Consider the following 17927-nt stretch of genomic DNA (forward strand, 5'->3'; position numbering starts at 1 on the left):
CCATATTATTTTAACATAGAGCTCAGGAACTGAGGGACATGGAGTAGCCATATTCAACCACCAAGTGAAACCTGAGATATTGACATGGTCAGTCTGGATGCTGCAGGGGCTCTAAGAAATGAAACCTGTGTCTCCACCCTCTCAGAACTCACAGGTTGACCATACTGTGTGGGACCGAGGACATTTAACAAAAATCCCCTACCCCTGGACAAGCAGAGCAGGACTGACTCCATTTTGTGCTGCAACCGCCTTGTGCTGACCTGTTTATTGCTTAGGGCGCTGCCCCACCCTAGTCAAACTGCAGGGCACACCCTAATCTGAAATCGGCTCAGTGATAGGCCAGTTCAAATGGATACTTTAGAGTAAAATGTAATTCAATCAGCCACCTGCATGTGGACGCCATGACTGTGCAACTTTCTGCATATCCCATTGGCCACTGGTCCCTATAAAGCTGCTACGCCTCTTAGTCTTGGGGTCCAAATCCCTGCTCTGCTGTGTTGGGTGTACTTGGACCCAAGCTCAAGCTTGTAAATAAACCCTCGTGTGTTTGCATCGATGTCGGCTCCTCAGTGGTTTCTCGGATTCACAATATCGGGCACAACAACTGGTATGTGTATTAGAAATGGAAGGGGTGGGGTACGTAGGTGGCTCAGTCAGGTAAGTGTAGGACTCCGGTTCTGGCTCAGGTCATGATCTTATGGGTCATGGGATTGACCCCAGCCAGCTTTGTGCTCAGTGGGAACTCTGCTTGAAATTCTCTCCCTCCCTCTCCCTCCCTCTGCCCCTCCGTCACTTGCACGTGCATGTATGCACATACACGCTCTCTAATAAATCTTTTTTTTTTAATTTTATTTATTTATTCATGAGAATACACAGAGAGGAGAGAGAAGCAGAGACACAGGCAGAGGGAGACGCAGGCTCCATGCAGGGAGCCTGACGTGGGATTCGATCCCGGGACTCCAGGATCGCGCCCTGGGCCAAAGGCAGGCGCCAAACCGCTGCGCCACCCGGGGATCCCCTAATAAATCTTTAAAAAATTGGAAGAGGGACGCTTGGGTGGCTCAGTGGTTTAGTGCCTGCCTTAGGCCCAGGCCGTGATCCTGGACTCCCAGGTTTGAGTCCCACATCGGACTCCCTACAGGGAGCCTGTTTCTCCCTCTGCCTGTGTCTCTGCCTCTCTGTGTCTCTCATGAATAAATAAAATTTAAAAAAAAAAATTGGAAGGGACTTCTTAAAGTGTCTGGTGGGAACACCCATTCCCCATTGTCCACATTTCCATGTAAAGGAACTTCAACCATTTAGTGTGTCTTCTTCTGGCTTCTCCACCCCTTCCAGGGGCTGAGGAACAATGTGCCAGGTTGGATGGGCATCGTGGCTCACCCCCGCTCCACCTCTCATAGCCAGCCTGCCCAGGGTCTGGCCTGCTGCACCCAGAGGAAGGCCTGTGCGTATCCAGTGCTGCCTGTGACCAGAGAGGTAACCCTGTGTAATGCAAGACTAAAGCCATTTCTTCTGATCCCTAATGGTAATAAAGGTGATACTTTATCTTCAATTCTCAAATCCTGTACCTACCTCTTGATTTATGCTGAATTTGGGAAGAAGGGTGAAAATAACTGATCCCTCCCAAATCCCTGGAGTACAAGTAAATTACACATGAGAGGAATTCATCCACATCAAATGCAGCTAGGAAACCAGAATACGGGAGGAAGTGCACAGCTTTGCCTGAAACATGGGTTTGTGAACTTTTGCCCACAGTTCAACCACCCTGGGCTGATTCCTCGTCTGAAGATCAGCAGCGGCTGCAAATGATGAAACCACCTTCAGCTAACTGACAAGGAATTCATGAAAGGAGCTGAGGCGTGTCTCACCACCCTAATCTCTGAGAAGGTGTGGTGCTTTGCAGTTGGTCGAAAGGAGGCCCAAGCTCCTGGCACACACACACCCTCGGTGCACAGGCTCCCACCACCACTGCCCAGAAGCCTGCGCTGAGCTCTAATTGGCTGAGCTGAGGTCACATAATGCACCTCCGCATGGGATGCTGGGAAATAACGTGGCTTCCGCCTCAGGGCAGGCTGCCTGTGTGCTAAATTTGAGGGTTCTGCAAACAGAGAAGCAGGGATGGATGAGTGAACCGGAAGGAAGGAGGGCAGCCCCCCACCCTCCCTGTCAGGAGAGACTGCGCAGGTGAGCGACGGTGGCTCTGGATTTGAGAGCAGTGCGTTCATGTTCAAGTTTGGGCACCCCAGGCCCCCTAAGATGGCGCACCTTCCCAGGTGGGGCGCCCTCCAGGGGAGATGACGAAGGCCGCAGCGAAGGAGCTGGAGGAGAACACCTTTATTAGAGAACAGGGTGGACACGGAAGGGGGAACCGGGAACGCAGTGCGGAAGGGGAAAGTGCTAGCGTGAGGGGTGGAGCCCAGGGGCCGGCACCTTCTTTAGCGAACCGGATGGGCTACCCTGGCTGCGCACCAACAAGGCTCTGCTCTCCCCTGGGAGACAGGACGCCTGGGGTTCCCACAGAGAGGGGGTGCTGAGCCACCGGGGTTCACCGATCCATGCTGTCGTCCGTCGGGCTAGAGAAACAGGTCTGTAGCAGCTTTTCGCAGAACTCCAGCTCCTCCTGGATCGGGGGGCAAAAACAGGAGCCCTCAGTGCACAGGCTGGGCGGCTTCCAACATGCTCGACACCGAGATAGCCTCTCTGTCCTCCCCAGTGCTAGCCCCAGAAGCCTCCAGGGGTTCTCTGACTCAAGCCGAGATCCACGGCTCACTGTTTCCTTTCTCACCTGTACCTGGATTACTGAACCAGAACGAGGGCCTCCCAGCGTCTCTGACACCCCACTGGTCTGTCCTCACCTCAGCCCCTTGGGCTCTTCATTTCCCCAGGTATGACCGACCCCTACTAATCCCCACTTAAAATTAGAACCTTCCACAGGTACAAATCCCGGAAACCAAGAAAGAAGCACTCCTAGGTTGGGCCACATGAACATAAAACGTTTCTGCATGGCAAAAAAAAGCCAAAAACAAAAATAAAAGAAAAACAATTTGAAAAATATTTGCAACTTGTCAGAAAAGGCTAACATATTTAATACTTCAAGAACTTTAATATATTGATTGAAAAAAAAAAAAAAACTCACCACCCAGTAGATACATGGGCAAAGGATATGAACAATTCACAGGAAAGGAAAGCTCTCCAACTTTCCTCCAGGGAGAAACACAAATATAAACTGATTAGAATACCACTTTTCACCAATCAGCTTGGAAAAAAAGATCAAATGGCTTAAGGTACTTTTGAGCACCTTCACAGTTGGAGAGTCAACTGGTTCAGCCTTTACAGAGAGCAACCAGGCAATAGCTAGCAAAAATGGCCCTAAGCTGTATAACTTCATCCTTAACCTACCTTAATCCAGCTTTTCCCCTTTTGCAAACCACTCTATAGACATACTCACACATCTAAAGAAATCTATGTAAAGGTTTATTCTTTCGGCAGAGTTGGTAGCAGCAGAGAGGGGTCATGACACGAAAACAGCAACCTACCTTGCAGCCATGGCTGCCCACACTCAACACACTCCTTCTGCACTCTTCCCTGAGATATTATGAAAGGGAACGAGGCAAGGAGCGACAAAGTGGTCAGGACAAGTAGATTTTACACGGAAGGAAGGTAGAAAGGAAGAATATATACACACATTTGCTTATGTGCACAGACTATCTTAGGAAGGCCACACACAGAAGTGGGGAAGGTACGGGGTGATTAGGGTCAGGGGCAGCAGGGAGACTTCTCACTTTTGACCCTCCTATGCATTTGGAATTTTGAACCACATGACCACAGGACCTTTTCATGAGAAGGCATTCATGAAATTTAACACTTCAATTTACCTACAAAAATACTTACAAAAGCGTTAGAAAAAAGAACTAAGTCACGATAGAATCACCTTACAGAATACCATCCCAATTGCATTGTTCAGTTATGCTAGAATTAAAGCAGACCTCTACTTAAGTATCTGGAAAGATTTCCAAGACACAGACACATAGGAAAGAAGGCCATATGAAGAGACTGGAGTGGCATATTAAGCCAGGGAATGCCAAGGATTGCCAGCAACTACTGGCAGCTGGAAGAGGAAGGATTCTTCCCTAGAACCTTCAGAGGGAGCATGGCCCTGCAGACACTTTGACTTCAGACTCCTAGTCCCAAGAACTGCAAGAGAATGCATTTCTGTGCTAAGCCACCTGGTCTATAGTAGTGTTACAGCAGCCATCAGTACCGAAAATATCACTGCCCAGCCTTCTCTGTTCCCTCACAGGTTGTTTCCTTCACTGTAGTTATAACTTCCTGCTGTCAAATCTTAAATTACACAGATACAAATATTGCATGTACTATACATGCATACACACACACACATACACACACTAGGTATTTGTAAATACATGCTTCTTTTTATTTGTCTACATGTTTCTCTATCACCCCTGGAAGCCCTGAGAACCAAGACTGTATCTTTTTTGCTCCTCATCAAATCCCCCAGTGCCCATATCCAGGCCTGGCACATGGGTAAGCTGCCCCTGACGAATGGAGGGATGGAAGGATGAGGTTTTCACAGGTGTATTCTTATGTCTAAACTTTTCACATGGCACACTTCCAAGAACTGGAATTTATTATATGATAGTTATACCCCAATAAAGTTGCTAAAGTTTTTTTTGGAAGAAAAAAAAGGAGTGCTGGTCACTTTGCAGGAGGTGTCCCTCAACAGTGGGCCCTGGCATCACCTGCCCAGGGTCTGGCATGCCAGTGGCGCAGAGAATGAATGTCCCAAAACAGCAACAATTGACGTGCTCCCCAGCTGAAAGCCCAGGCTAGGCCAGGCTTAACCGGTGGGCACAACCCATGGGCATGTTTTCCACGTGTCCTTGTGATGCGGTTGGGGCAGGCACCTGGGGTTGAGCAGTGTGCCTCTCCAGGCCCTCCCTGCTCCTCAATCCTGGCACCTCTCTGGAAATGCTCGACAGGGTCACAGAGGAATGGACTCAGTAGAACAGAAGTCCTGGGAGGGTAGCACATCTGCCATGCTCAGCTTTGCTAAAGCACCAACATCTGGGTACTACTTAATCATCAGTTAGCTAAATCACTTCATTGTTTAGATAACTAAACAACTATATGAATATTCAATCAGTTGCTCTTTATCACTAATTTGTTACTAATTACCTAATTATCTGAATTATCACTTGTTACTGATCTATTTAAATACCTAATGAGCTATTTATTACTTGTTATTTGTTATCTAATTAAATATCTGAGTTGTTTATCTATTTGCTACTCATTATCTACTTCATTACTTACTTTTTATTTAATCAAATATTAAATTGGTTACCTTTTATTATTGATTTATCAGTCTAATAAAAATAATTATTAAGTATCTGATAGGATGTAAACACTTATAAAGTTTAGCTAATAAATAACTTCATTAACCCCTTAAAACACTCCAATTCATCATTCTCCCGCTGGCCTGTGGTGTTCACACAGCATGAGGCACAGGGGAGGGGGCAGTAAATGTCTGCTGGATGGATGGCAGAAGAAACACAGGAACGAAGAGACAGGGAGACAAACGTATGGATGAACAGACCACAGAGGCCCCGTGGGCAGTACCTGATACTCCTCGTGCTGCTGCAGCAGCTGGCAGCGGTGGCGGAGGAGCTCCTCCAGGCCCAGCTCAGGCTCCCGGCACTCCCGCACACCCTGGGGGAAGTCTGTCACCAGGCTGTAGGAACAAAAGAGCAATCCTCAGGACCTTCCTCTGCGAAGGTGCGCCCTTGCACTGCTCCCACAGGAGCCCCGGGCAAGACAGTTCCCCACCTCAGTTTCCCCATCTGCAATACAAACTTCACAGGGTCCCCACCCATATCAGGGCCCACAGTGAGATGCGTACAAAACAAGGCACCTAGCACAGAGCCTGGCCTGGAGCCCACTCCACACACCAGAGCTGCCACCTGCTCAATTGTGTCTGTCATCTTTTCCAGACGCTAATCTGCTAGTTCTGGGTGCAGGGGAGGCGGGGTCAGAAAGACTCTCCCTCTCCTCCCAGGCTATTGTGTCAGCCCCCTACACACGAGGAAACTTATGCCCAGGGAGCACCAGCACTCAGTCCTGCCCCCTTCGTGGGAAAGGCCTGAACTCCTGAATCCTAGAAGGGAGGAGGCTGGAGGGCTGGAGCCCAGTGATGTCAGCCTAAAAAATGGGAGCACCTGCCCCAGGCCTCGTCCTCTCAGAGGCCCCAGCATACCTGCACAGGGCTCCAAGCACATGCTCATGGAAGGGGCTGTGTTCTGTCCGGATCAGGGCCACCAGCTGCTGGACCATCCCCATGGAGCACAGAGTCCCTGGGGGAAGGGGCTTGGGGGTCAGAGGGGTGGTCCACACCCCTCCCCAGGCACACCTCTCCCCCACCCTTCCTTGGGCATTGTCCTGGGCCCCCTGCCCTGGCCGCCCCACCTTTGTGTTCAGGGTGGCCCACCAGCAGGTTCTGCAGCAGGAATGCCGACTTGACCTTGAGCTTTTGCACCTGCTGCTGCATGGCCCGCATCAACACAGAGAAGCCATCCAGGCGAAGGAACTGCAGCAGCCCCACCTCCTGCTCCCGGACCAGGCCTGACAGGAAGGGGGAGAGAGAGAGGCCTCAAGGTCACCATTGTCACCACGAGCCTCACCACTATCACTTTCAACTACTATGGGCCTGGGTTTCATAAGCACAATATTTTTTTAAAGCATTGTTTTACTGAGATATAATTAACATAGACTATTAGAAGAAAATTTTGCCCCGTCCCTCCACAATCCTGCTCTGGCTCTTGGTATGTCTGGGGAACTGAGGCTGTCTACCCTTTGTGGCCAAGCCTCCCAAGGTCTGTCTGTCCACCTATCTCCTCAGTTTTGGACATGATCTTCCTGATGCCACCTGCTCCAGGACTCTTTCTCTCACCTTTACTAGAGTTCCTTCCCAGCTTCCCTGTTCTTTTTCCCAGGGCCAAACTGTGACATAAATATATATCTGGTCTTTGCCCCCATTCCTGACACTAAGCTCTTCAAACCTGCGGAGCTTCCTGGGTGATAAGAGCATCTTTTGTTCCAGTGAGGTGACTCCAGGTGGGCTCCTGGACAGGGTTTACTTCTCAGAAATACCAAGCCATGATTAGAAACTTGGAACCTCCAGCCCCACCTCCCAACCTCCAGAAAGGAGAGGGACGAGAGTGGAATTAATGATCCATTACGTGCACAAGAGGAAGCCTCCACAAGATTCCCTAAACCATGGGGTTCACAGACCTTCTGGGTTAGTGAACACGTCCTTGTACCAGAAGGATGGCACACCCCAACTCAGGGACAGATGTTCCTGTGCTCGGGACCCTTTTAGACCTCATCCTATACACTGCTTCATCTGGCTGTTCATATTTTTTTTTTTTTTAAGATTTATTTAGGGGCTCCCTGGGTGGCTCAGGGGTTTAGCGCCGCCTTCAGCCCAGGGCGTGATCCTGGAGACCCAGGATCGAGTCCCACGTCAGGCTCCCTGCATGGAGCCTGCTTCTCCCTCTGCCTGTGTCTCTGCCTCTCTCTCTCTTCCTGTCTCTCATGAATAAATAAATAAAAATCTTTAAAAAAAATATTTATTCATGAGAGAGAGAGAGAGAGAGAGAGAGAGGCAGAGACATATGCTGAGGAAGAAGCAGTCTCCTCACAGGGAGCCCGATGCGGGGCTCAATCCCAGATCCCGGGATCACCACCTGAGCCAAAGGCAGGCATCTAACAGCTAAGCCACCCAGGTGTCCCTATTCATATCTTTTATAGTAAGCCACTAAACATAGATATTCCTCTGAGTTCTGTGAGCTATTCTAGCAAAGTATCAAACCTGAGAAGGGGATCATGGCAATGCCCAATATATAGCCAGTAGCTAATAAGTACAGGAAGCTCTAATTTCTTTGAAACTCCAGCTCCAACATAGGGCTCCAACTCCCAACGCTGAGATCAAAAGTTGCATGCTCCATGACTGAGCCAGCCAGGAGCCCCCAGAAGGCCCAAACTTTCCACTGGTGTCTGCAGGAGGGACCGTCTCTTAGAACTGAGTCCTTAACCTGTGGAGGTGTGCCAACTCTGAGTAGTCAGTGTCAGAATGGAACTGCAGAATGCCCAGTTGGTGTCCAGAGAATTGGAAAACTGACTTATGTAAACTCCTGCACACACATTTGGTGTCACAAATGTCATGAGTGGAAGAAACAGGTTTTCCTCCAACTTGAAACAGATGACACAGGGCTGCCATAGGACCCAGCAATTCCAACCGCAGGTGTGTACACCCAGAAGACAGGAAAACACACGTCCATGCAAAAACTTGTCCACGTGGTTCACAGCAGCACAATTCTCACAGCCAGAGGTAGAAACCACTTGATGCCCAACCAATCAACTGATGAATGGATAAACAAAATGTGGTCCCTTTATAAGTGACATATTACTCAGCCATAGAAAGGCATGAGGCAAAAAAAAAAAAAAAAAAAAGAAAGGCATGAGGCATTGGCACAGGTTATAAATGCAGATGAAGCTGGAAAACATGATGCTCAGTAAAAGAAGCCAGACACACACAAAAGGCCACATGGTGGACACATCCAGAGCAGGCAAATCTGTGGAGATGATAAGCAGACTGGTGGCTGCCTGCAAGGGCTGGAGGGAGGGGGTGAGGCAGGACTCCTAACAGGAATGCAGCTTCTTTTGGGAGTGGGGGAAATGCTCTGGAGTTAAGACAGTGGTCATGGCCACCACACAACCTACTGAATATGCTAAATTATACATGTTAAAAAGATAAACTCTATAGCCTGTGCATTCTATCTCCATAAAGCTTATTTAAAAAGGAAACAGTATCAAAAAAAAGAAGAAAACGGTCCAGTGGGGGCCTCTAGCATGGCACACACAGACAGGAGCCCAACCCACGGTTAAAAACATTCCCTGGGGGGGATCCCTGGGTGGCGCAGCGGTTTGGCGCCTGCCTTTGGCCCAGGGCGCGATCCTGGAGACCCGGGATCGAATCCCACGTCAGGCTCCCGGTGCATGGAGCCTGCTTCTCCCTCTGCCTGTGTCTCTGCCTCTCTCTCTGTGTGTCTGACTATCATAAATAAATAAAAATTAAAAAAAAAAAAAAAAAAAGAACATTCCCTGGGCTCAAACCCCACATCTGCATGTCCTTGCAGGGTGCCCCAGGCTGTCACCCGGTCCCTCCTCTAGGTGGATTTGGTCTCCCTACCTCAGAGGCTGTGCATATGAACTAAACAAGTTAACACTCTCGCAGGGCCTGGCATGGGGCCTGGCATAGAGTGCCCCACAGGCACTGGAATCATCCTCGTCCTGGCACCTGTTGCCCAGGAGGCAGCCACTAGTATCTCTAACAGGTAGAGAGGCTGGGGTGCCGCTTAACACCCCATTACACACAAGCTGGCCCCCTCCTTACCACGAGTGTCAACAGCACTGAGGCCAAGAACCCTAATGCACATGAAGCACATAAGCTGAGTGGTGCACCTATGTCATCAGAATCTGGCTCTCTGACAAGCGAGGGGTTGGCTGGCTCACCACAATGTCCCCAGTCTCCAGCACAGTCTTAACTGGCTATGAGAATAAATAAACAATTATGGCTCCCCTCCATCTGCCCCTGAGCAGATGCCAGCAGAGCCCCTGCCCCTCCCTGGCTGCCCCAGACACTCACAGGAGATGGCAAAGAGGGCCTTCACGCGCACCAAGTCACAGGGGTCCCGGTCAAGCAGCCTCAGCAACTTGCGCAGGGCACCCAGGCCCAGCACTTGCTCCTGGATGGCTGCCACATTCTGGCTGCACGTGCCGATGAGCTGTGCTGCTCGCCACCTCAGCCCTGCAGGCCCTGCCTCCAGGTAGCGGCCCACCAGCAGGTGCATGCCTGACAGCTGGCAGAAGTCTGTGCAGAGAGAGGAGAGATGAGAGTCCAGGTGGAATGGGCTGACTTATGTACCAACCCCCACCCAAAATCCACATGTTGAAGCCCCAACCCCCAAGTGTCTCAGAATGTGACTATATTTGAAGACAGTCCTTGTAAGAGATCATCCAGGTAAAGTGAGGTCATCGGGATAGGTACTAATCCTCGCAGTAAGACTGATGTCCTCATAAGAAAAGATCAGGACACAGACACACAGGGAAAACCGTGTGAACACACAGGGAGAGGGCAGCCATCTGCAGGCTAAGGAGAGAGCACAGGAGAAACCAGCCCTGCCCACACCTGGGTCTCAGAACCCTGAGAAAATACATTGTGTTTCAACCCCCGAGGCAGTCAGCCCTCACAAGTGAACACAGCAAGTGAGGCCAGAGGGGTGGGCTGGCTCCCAGAGCCTGCCTCAGTGCAGGATCCGTCAAGCACCCAACCAGAGGTCCCTCCAGGGCCAGCAAGCCTCAAAAACACCAGCATTCAGGGGGTTAGGGTTCCAGAATCCAGCGCACTACATCCCAGTACCAACCCCCAATCTTTCTGACAATCAGAACACACCTATGGGAGAACAGTACACTAGACCAGGGCTCGGCAAACTACAACCCACCACTTGTTTCTGTCAATAAGGTGGTAACCAGCGAACTTGGCAGTTCCTCGAAAAGTTAAACACAGTTATAATGGGTCCACTCCTACATAAATATCTCAAACCACAGAAAGCAGAGACTCCAATAGACACTTGTACCAACGTTCAAAGCAGCATTATTCTCAATAACCAAAGGGGGAAAGGACCCAAATGCCCATCAGTTGCAAACAGATAAAAAAAACATGAGGTCAGGGCAGCCCCGGTGGCTCAGCGGTTTAAGCGCCACCTTCAGTCCAGGGCGTGATCCTGGAGACCCAGGATCATGTCCCACATCAGGCTCCCTGCATGGAGCCTGCTTCTCCCTCTGCCTGTGTCTCTGCCTCTCTCTCTCTCTCTCTCTCTCTCTCTCTGTCTCTGATGAATAAATAAATAAAAATCTTAAAAAAAAAAAAAAACATGAGGTCAATCCACACGATGGAGGACTAGCCATTCAGAAGAATAAAGCTACAATACAGGCTACAATGTGAGAGAACCTTGAAGATGTCACACTGAGGGAAGCCAGTCACAAGAGATCACGTACTCCACGATTCCATTTATGTGAAACATCCAGAAAAGACATGTCCACACCCTCCACAGCTACATCATGACCCTCCAAAAGAAATGGAGGATGCTAAAAAAAAAATAAAAATAAAAAATAAAAAGGAAAAAGAAATGGGGGATGCTGACCTTCTATCAGCTCCTCGGCATTTAGGACAAAACCCACAGCACCTACTTCAGCCTGCAAGGCCTTGCACACCCAGCAGCACCTCCTACCTCTTGCCCCTCCCTCACTGCATTCTGTCATGCTGGCCTTACTGCTGTTCCTGCACATACAAGGCATGTATGTGTACCTCAGGGCCTTTGTATTGGCCTATTCCCTCTGCCTGTTATGTTTTTCTCATGGCTGTTCCCATAACTTGCTCATTCACTCCAGGTCTCTAATCAAATGACACCCCTTGGGGAGGCCTTCCCTGACCATGCTGCCCAGAACCACCTCCTCATTCATATTCTAGGCAGTGACAGTGCAGTCCCAAGAGACAAGGGAGAAATGACCAGTTTTGGAAAATGTCATGAAGGTAGACCTGATACCAGCCAGGCTGGTGGGGTAAGTGAAAGTCCCTTCCTGGTGGCAAGGGGACCAACCAGGAAGAGATAGGACAGTCCCATCTGGGGCCTGAGTTGGAGCCAGACAGGAGAAGGAGAGGCTGGAGGCTGGAAGGGTGGGGAAGAGTCCGATGGTGTGGTCCCCAAGAGAAAAGACAAGGGCTGAGCCACAGCAGGATATGGGGCTGAGAAGGAGGAAAGAGCCAGAGGCTGTTGAGGGGCAGCCGTGGGTGGGCCCAGGTATACCTGCAGCATTGTCCATGTTTTCACACAGGTCGGCCAGCAGCTCCAGAGCCCCCTCGCGTTCCTGCTGGTCAGTGGCCAGTTCAGCCTCAACAGCCAAGGAGGGTATAGGCTGGGACAGCACTCGAAGACAGTTCTTCATCTGCTCGACTTCCTCCCGCTGGCCCCGGAAGGCTGCTGACACAGCCTCCTGCAGCCACTGACGCCTCTGTCAGGGCAGGAGAGTGGGGGAAAGAACCAAACCTCCATCAGTGATGAAATCATAAATAACAGTTGTTACTAATAACAGCCAACATCTGAGAGCTGACCTATCATTCCTTCAACAGCTACCCACTGGGTATCTCTTCCACTGAAAATTTTCTAGATACCAGACTTATAGAGAGACTGGGGCTATGGGGTGTGAAAGAAGGCACTCTCAGATTTCTGTCCTGAGCAACCAGAAGGAGATGAGGACAATGGTAGGAGAGGCAGGTATGGAGCAGGAGTAGTAAAGATGAGAACTCATTTTCTACCATGTTAAGTTCAAGGGCTCTATTATGCGCACAAGGTAAAATAGTGAGTAGGCTGCCTGAAGCTCAGGGAGGGGGCCCAGCTTAGACTTGGCTTTCTCAACCCTGGCTCTACTGACCCTCGGAGCTGGAGAGTTTAGGGGTAGTGGGGGGAAGGGCAGTCCCATTTTCCTGCATGTTACAGAATGTTGAGAAGCATCCCTGGTCTCTACTCACTAGATGCCAGTAGCCCCCACCCCACCCCAAGTGGAACAACGAAACATGTTTCCATGCATTGCCAAATGTCCTAAGGCGGATGAAATCAGAACCAGTGGTCTAGAGATGTAAACGGGAGAGTCATCAGGGTAAATAAAGTCTCAACACATGAGATCACCAAGGAAGTGAGCAGAGGTAGGTACGAGGAGAGCCCTGGGGTGTGCCATCATTCAGAGGCTGGGGAATGAGGAAGAGTCAACTGAGGAAAACAGGAAGGGAGAGCCAGTGAGTAAGGATGAAAACCAGGACAGTGCTCTAGAAACCAAATGAAGAAAGAAGGATGCCTGGGGGGCTCTGCATTGGAGTGTCTGCCTTCAGTTCAAATCATGATCCCAGGATCCTGGGATCGAGTTCTGCATCAGGCTCCCTGTGAGGAGCCTGCTTCACCCTTTGCTGATGTCTGCTTCTCTGTGTCTCTCATGAATAAATAAATTTTTTAAATCTTAATTTTTTTTTACTTATTTATGATAGGCACACAGTGAGAGAGAGAGAGAGAGAGGCAGAGACACAGGCAGAGGGAGAAGAAGGCTCCATGCACCGGGAGCCCGATGTGGGATTCAATCCCGGGTCTCCAGGATCGCGCCCTGGGCCAAAGACAGGCGCTAAGCCGCTGCGCCACCCAGGGATCCCAAATTTTTAAAATCTTAAAAAAAAAAAAGAAAGAAACCAAATGAAGAAAGAGATCCATTGTCCAGGTGGCCAGTAAATCAAATGCTGCCTATTAGGTCAAGTAAGATGACAGTTCAGAGCTGGCCACTAAATTTTATTTTCCCATCGGGCCTGTTAGTGCTCATATGTGGGCTCTATAGTCACAGTCCTGAACAAATTTGGGCAAGACATTCATCTTTCTGTGCCTGTTCCCATTTCATTAACCTAAAGGTTCGATGACATCATGGATGTCACTGGATTAGTACGGCATTTTGTACACTGGAAACACCATCGCCAGCTAATCACATATAACAGATGTTGCTACTCATCTCCAAGACAACCTTTCAAGTGTTACTGTCAACCCCACTTCACAGATGAGAAAACTGAGGCCCAGAAAGGTTGTGACACACAAAGGTCACACCGCTGGCCATCCACAAAGCCCTAAGTCACACCTAAATGGTCTGTCCACAGAGCCTGCACTCTTCATGAGAACAGCCTGATGCTTGCAGGAGCCCGGCCTCTGTGACGGTGTGCCCTGAGTCCTGTGTATCTTCAGAAATATCTGGTGAAGGGCAGCCCTGGTGGCTCAGCGGTTTAGTGTCGCCTTCAGCCCAGGGTGTGATCCTGGACACCGGGGATCGAGTCCCACATCAGCTCTGTGCATGGAGCCTGCTTCTCCTTCTGCCTGTGTCTCTGCCTCTGTCTCTCATGAATAAATAAATAAAATCTTAAAAAAAAAAATCTGGTGAAGTACATGTTACTAGTCTTATTGTCATCATCAGTTTGCAAATAAAGACCTTGCCATTCAGAAAGATGAAACAATATACCCAAGGTCACACAGCTGGATATTGCTGGAACCAGGATGGCAGGGGTCTGAGAATCCTCCCTCCTTCTTTACTTGCGAAACTACTCTGCATCCCAGTGCCGTATCTGCCCTCCCAGACACTCGTGAGACCCGACCTTCAATCTACAATGACCCAGCTAGGACAAATACATCCTACTACTCTGCCTTCACACCTAGGCGCTGCCTCTGCCCAGGGCACTCTCCCCCCAATTCGTCGAGTCCCTCCATCTTTACCTCCTCACTCATGGGTTCTGGAGGGGGGTCTGGTTCCTCAGAACCCGCCGTGATAGCCATCTGCAGCAAGCCTTGAAGGTTTCGAGGGGGCAGAGGATGGCCCGAGTTCCCGGCAGAGGAGCCGCCGCCCCCGGATGAGCAGCCCTGGGAGGCTGGGGGCAGCGCCAGAGGGAGGCGGCTGCCCCCCGAGCCCTGGTCCGCCATGGGCCGTTTCTGAAGGGAAGACTGTGTTTGGGGTAGGAGGTGGTCACCGCTGAGGTAGTTCTGGCGTCCGGATGGGTCGACTCCTGGGAGTCTGCTGAGAAGGTGACGTTTTAGGAGAGCTCCGCGCCCGCCCCATGACCCCAAACCACTGTACCCGCACCCACCTTAACCACAGCCCCGCTTTCCTTCCTTCATACCAACAGGACCCTTCCCCAAAGTCTCAGTCCCTCCTTCCTCCCTCGCAACAAGCCCCACCCACTCCACCTACCAACCCCCTCCCCCATCTCCACTAAATGCGTTCCTGTCTCTTAGCAACCCCACTGCCCTGCCTCCATAGCAACAAGCCCTCCCTTTGGACGTCTTAGCAACAAGTCTCCTCCTTCCTCTCCAAAGAGGGGAGTCAGAGAGAGGTGGACCTCACTTCCCCGGGCCTCACCTCCCCCGGGCCTCAAGTCGCCGCCGCTACTAAAGATAGAGTCCCTGCCACCTGACTCTGGTGGGCGCCGCCATTTTGACCGGAAATGCGCCGGTCTCGTCCGGAAGTTTCCGGCGCCCCCTCCCAGCCTCCCAACCTGGGGCCGTACCTGAGGCTGAGACCGCGTGCCTGTCTCTTAAGCCCTTCCCACCTGGCCGGATACTGCGCTCGGCCCCGCCCCCCGTTCACGCTCAGCCTAAGCTCCGCCCCCGACCCGGATCCCGCCCCCCAGCGAGCTCCGCCCCCTCGACTTCCCTTCAAGCTCCACCCTCGCCCCGCCCCCAGTCAGCTCCGCTTCGGCCAGGCCACGCCCACACCTATGTTCCCGCCTCCCCTGCTACCTCAAGCTCCGCCCCTATTCTAGGCCTTTCGGCCTCTCCCAGCTTAGCCCCGCCCCTGACCTAAGCCCCGCCCCGTGCTGGTGCCCGGTAGGCCCCACCCCCTCCTTGCGGGTAGTGCAGGCCCCTCACCTAGTCCCCTACCCACCTTTTCCTGGAGCCCTGGCTTGTCACCTCTAACATCTGATGTAAGCACCCTTGGCCCACCTCACCCCTCTCTTGGCTTCAGTTTCCCTAGTCGTCAAAGGGGCTACCTGGTCCTTGCTGCAGCTCCTGTGCAGACACCTGTTACCACCCAGGCTCTCGCTCTTGGAATCCTCCCTGAGACCTGCCAGATGCATGGGAGGGGATTCTTGAAAGACGAACCTGAAGCAAAATGCCCAAACAAGGTGCTCTGGGAGGCGAGCCCACTGTGTTCTCCGCTTTTGGGGTTCGGCTCTGGGAATACGCCTGGCCTGAGAGGTGTTTGCCTTGAGCTGGGCTTAGAGAAAGCCGGGTCCCAGTCTCCCATTAGAGGTCCCGCCCCGTCAGGAGAAGGCTGTACTCATCCTCCGGTGCTGGTGTTCACTGCCAGGCCTGGTGTGTTCCAGGTTATATTTGGGGCGGAAATAGGAAGACAACATAAAAGCCACACGCACAGTGGGCAGTGTTTGTAGCACTGAACAGAATAGCTCTCATCTGGGCTCCCACCCCCAACCCCTGTACCCTACTGTATTAGTTTTCTGTTGCTGCCTTTAAATTATAAAAAATGTGGTGGCATGGGGACACCTGGGTAGCTCAGTGGTAGAGCTTCTGCCTTCAGCTCAGGGCATAGTCCCCTGTCCCAGTATCGAGTCCTGCCTCAGGCTTCCTGCGAGGAGCCTGCTTCTCCCTCTGTCTATGTCTCTGCCTCTCTCTCTCTCTGTGTGTGTCTGTGTCGGTCATGAATAAATAAAATCTTTAAAAAATTTTTTGGTGGCTTAAAACAACAGATTTATTATCCTATAGTTCTGCTGGTTAGAAGTCCAAAGTGGTTCTTACTGGGTTTGAACCAGGGTGTCGGCAGGCTGTGTTCCTTCTGGAAGCTCTAGGAGAGAATCTGCTTCCTGCCTCTTCTGGCGCCTGGAGGACACCCACACGCCTGGGGTTGTGACTGCATTGCTTTGGCTTCTGCTTCCACCATCATCCCATCTCTTTCTCTGACTCTGCTGCCTGCCCCTCAGAAGGACCCTTGTGATTACATTTAGGGTGCACCGCAATAACCAGGATCATCTTCCCATCTCAATATCTTCAACTCAATCACATCTGCAAAGTCCCTTTGGCTCTATAAGGTGATACATGCACAGGTTCTGGGAATTAGAATGTGGGCATCTCTGGGGACTGTTATTTACCCTCCCAAACTTCTATACACCTAGGTACAAGTCAGTTTATATTATTTACAACATGTAAATGTTGCCTTTACCTCTGCCACTCCCCCTGCTTGTGCTCTTTCTCTCAAATAAATAAATGAAATCTTTTTTTTTTTTTTAGATTTTATTTATTTGAGAAAGAGATACCGAGTGAGAGCAGAAGCGAGGAGGAGAGGGAGAAGCACGCTCCCCGTGGAGCAGGGAGCCAAATGTGGGGCTCAATCCCAGGACCCCAGGATCATGACCTGAACCCAAGGCAGATACTTAACCAACTGACCCACCCATGGGCCCCTAAATTTAAAAAAATAATAACTAAAAAAAAAACAATTACAGAATACCAGGCATATGGTTACCCTGCTTCTTTTTTTTTTTTTAATATTTTATTTATTTATGAGAGAGAGAGAGAGGCACAGGGGATCCCTGGGTGGCTCAGCGGTTTAGCGTCTGCCTTCGGCCCCGGGCGCGATCCTGGAGTCCCGGGATCTAGTCCCACATCGGGCTCCCAGCATGAAGCCTGCTTCTCCCTCCGCCTGTGTCTCTGCCTCTCTCTCTCTCTCTCTCTCCTTTTTTTTTTTTTTTAAGATTTATTTATTTATGATAGACATAGAGAGAGAGAGAGAGAGAGGCAGGGACACAGGCGGAGGGAGAAGCAGGCTCCATGCAGAGAGCCTGACATGGGACTTGACCCCGGGTCTCCAGGATCACACCCTGGGCTGAAGGCGGCACTAAACGGCCGAGCCACTGGGGCTGCCCAGTTACCCTGCTTCTAAGGCCCTATATGATCTGTCTCTTCACCTCATTTTCTCTCTCTCTTCCCCTCACTTGCTCCCCTCTGGCCACACAGGGCCTTCAATGTTCCCACAACACACCAGGAACACTCCCACCACAGGGCCTTTGCATTTGCTATCCCCTACATGGAAGGTACTTTGTCCACACAGCTCAGACCCTCATTTTCCTTCAACATCCCATCCCCACACTGGAGGAGTCTTTCTTGGCACCATATCAAAAATCATACTCCACCCAATGAATACCTCCTGTCCCCCTCCCTGCTTTAATCTGCTCTTTAGCACTGGTCTCCACTGTCAAACACACC

At 50.8% G+C, this 17927-nt stretch overlaps 1 protein-coding gene across 7 annotated transcripts; it reads right to left on the reverse strand.

Annotated features, from left to right (window-relative positions):
• Positions 1–2319: 2319 nt before the first annotated feature.
• On the reverse strand, positions 2320–16015 carry HSPBP1 (HSPA (Hsp70) binding protein 1). Of its 7 annotated transcripts, none has more exons than XM_072759354.1 (8): positions 15813–16015; positions 14430–14724; positions 11943–12147; positions 9722–9946; positions 6481–6636; positions 6272–6368; positions 5638–5749; positions 2320–2620 (listed from the first exon to the last, which is right to left on the reverse strand). In XM_072759354.1, the coding sequence occupies exons 2-8, from the start codon at positions 14631–14633 to the stop codon at positions 2546–2548; spliced, it is 1074 nt and encodes a 357-aa protein (XP_072615455.1). In that variant the 5' UTR covers positions 14634–14724; positions 15813–16015; the 3' UTR covers positions 2320–2545. The 7 variants fall into 7 exon arrangements, with proteins under 7 accessions (XP_072615455.1, XP_072615466.1, XP_025841016.1 ...); XM_072759365.1 differs by lacking the exon at positions 15813–16015 and adding an exon at positions 15701–15769; XM_025985231.2 differs by lacking the exon at positions 15813–16015 and adding an exon at positions 15218–15318.
• Positions 16016–17927: the final 1912 nt, after the last annotated feature.

This window comes from Vulpes vulpes, chromosome 1 (assembly GCF_048418805.1).
Source record: "Vulpes vulpes isolate BD-2025 chromosome 1, VulVul3, whole genome shotgun sequence".
NCBI lineage: Eukaryota > Metazoa > Chordata > Mammalia > Carnivora > Canidae > Vulpes > Vulpes vulpes.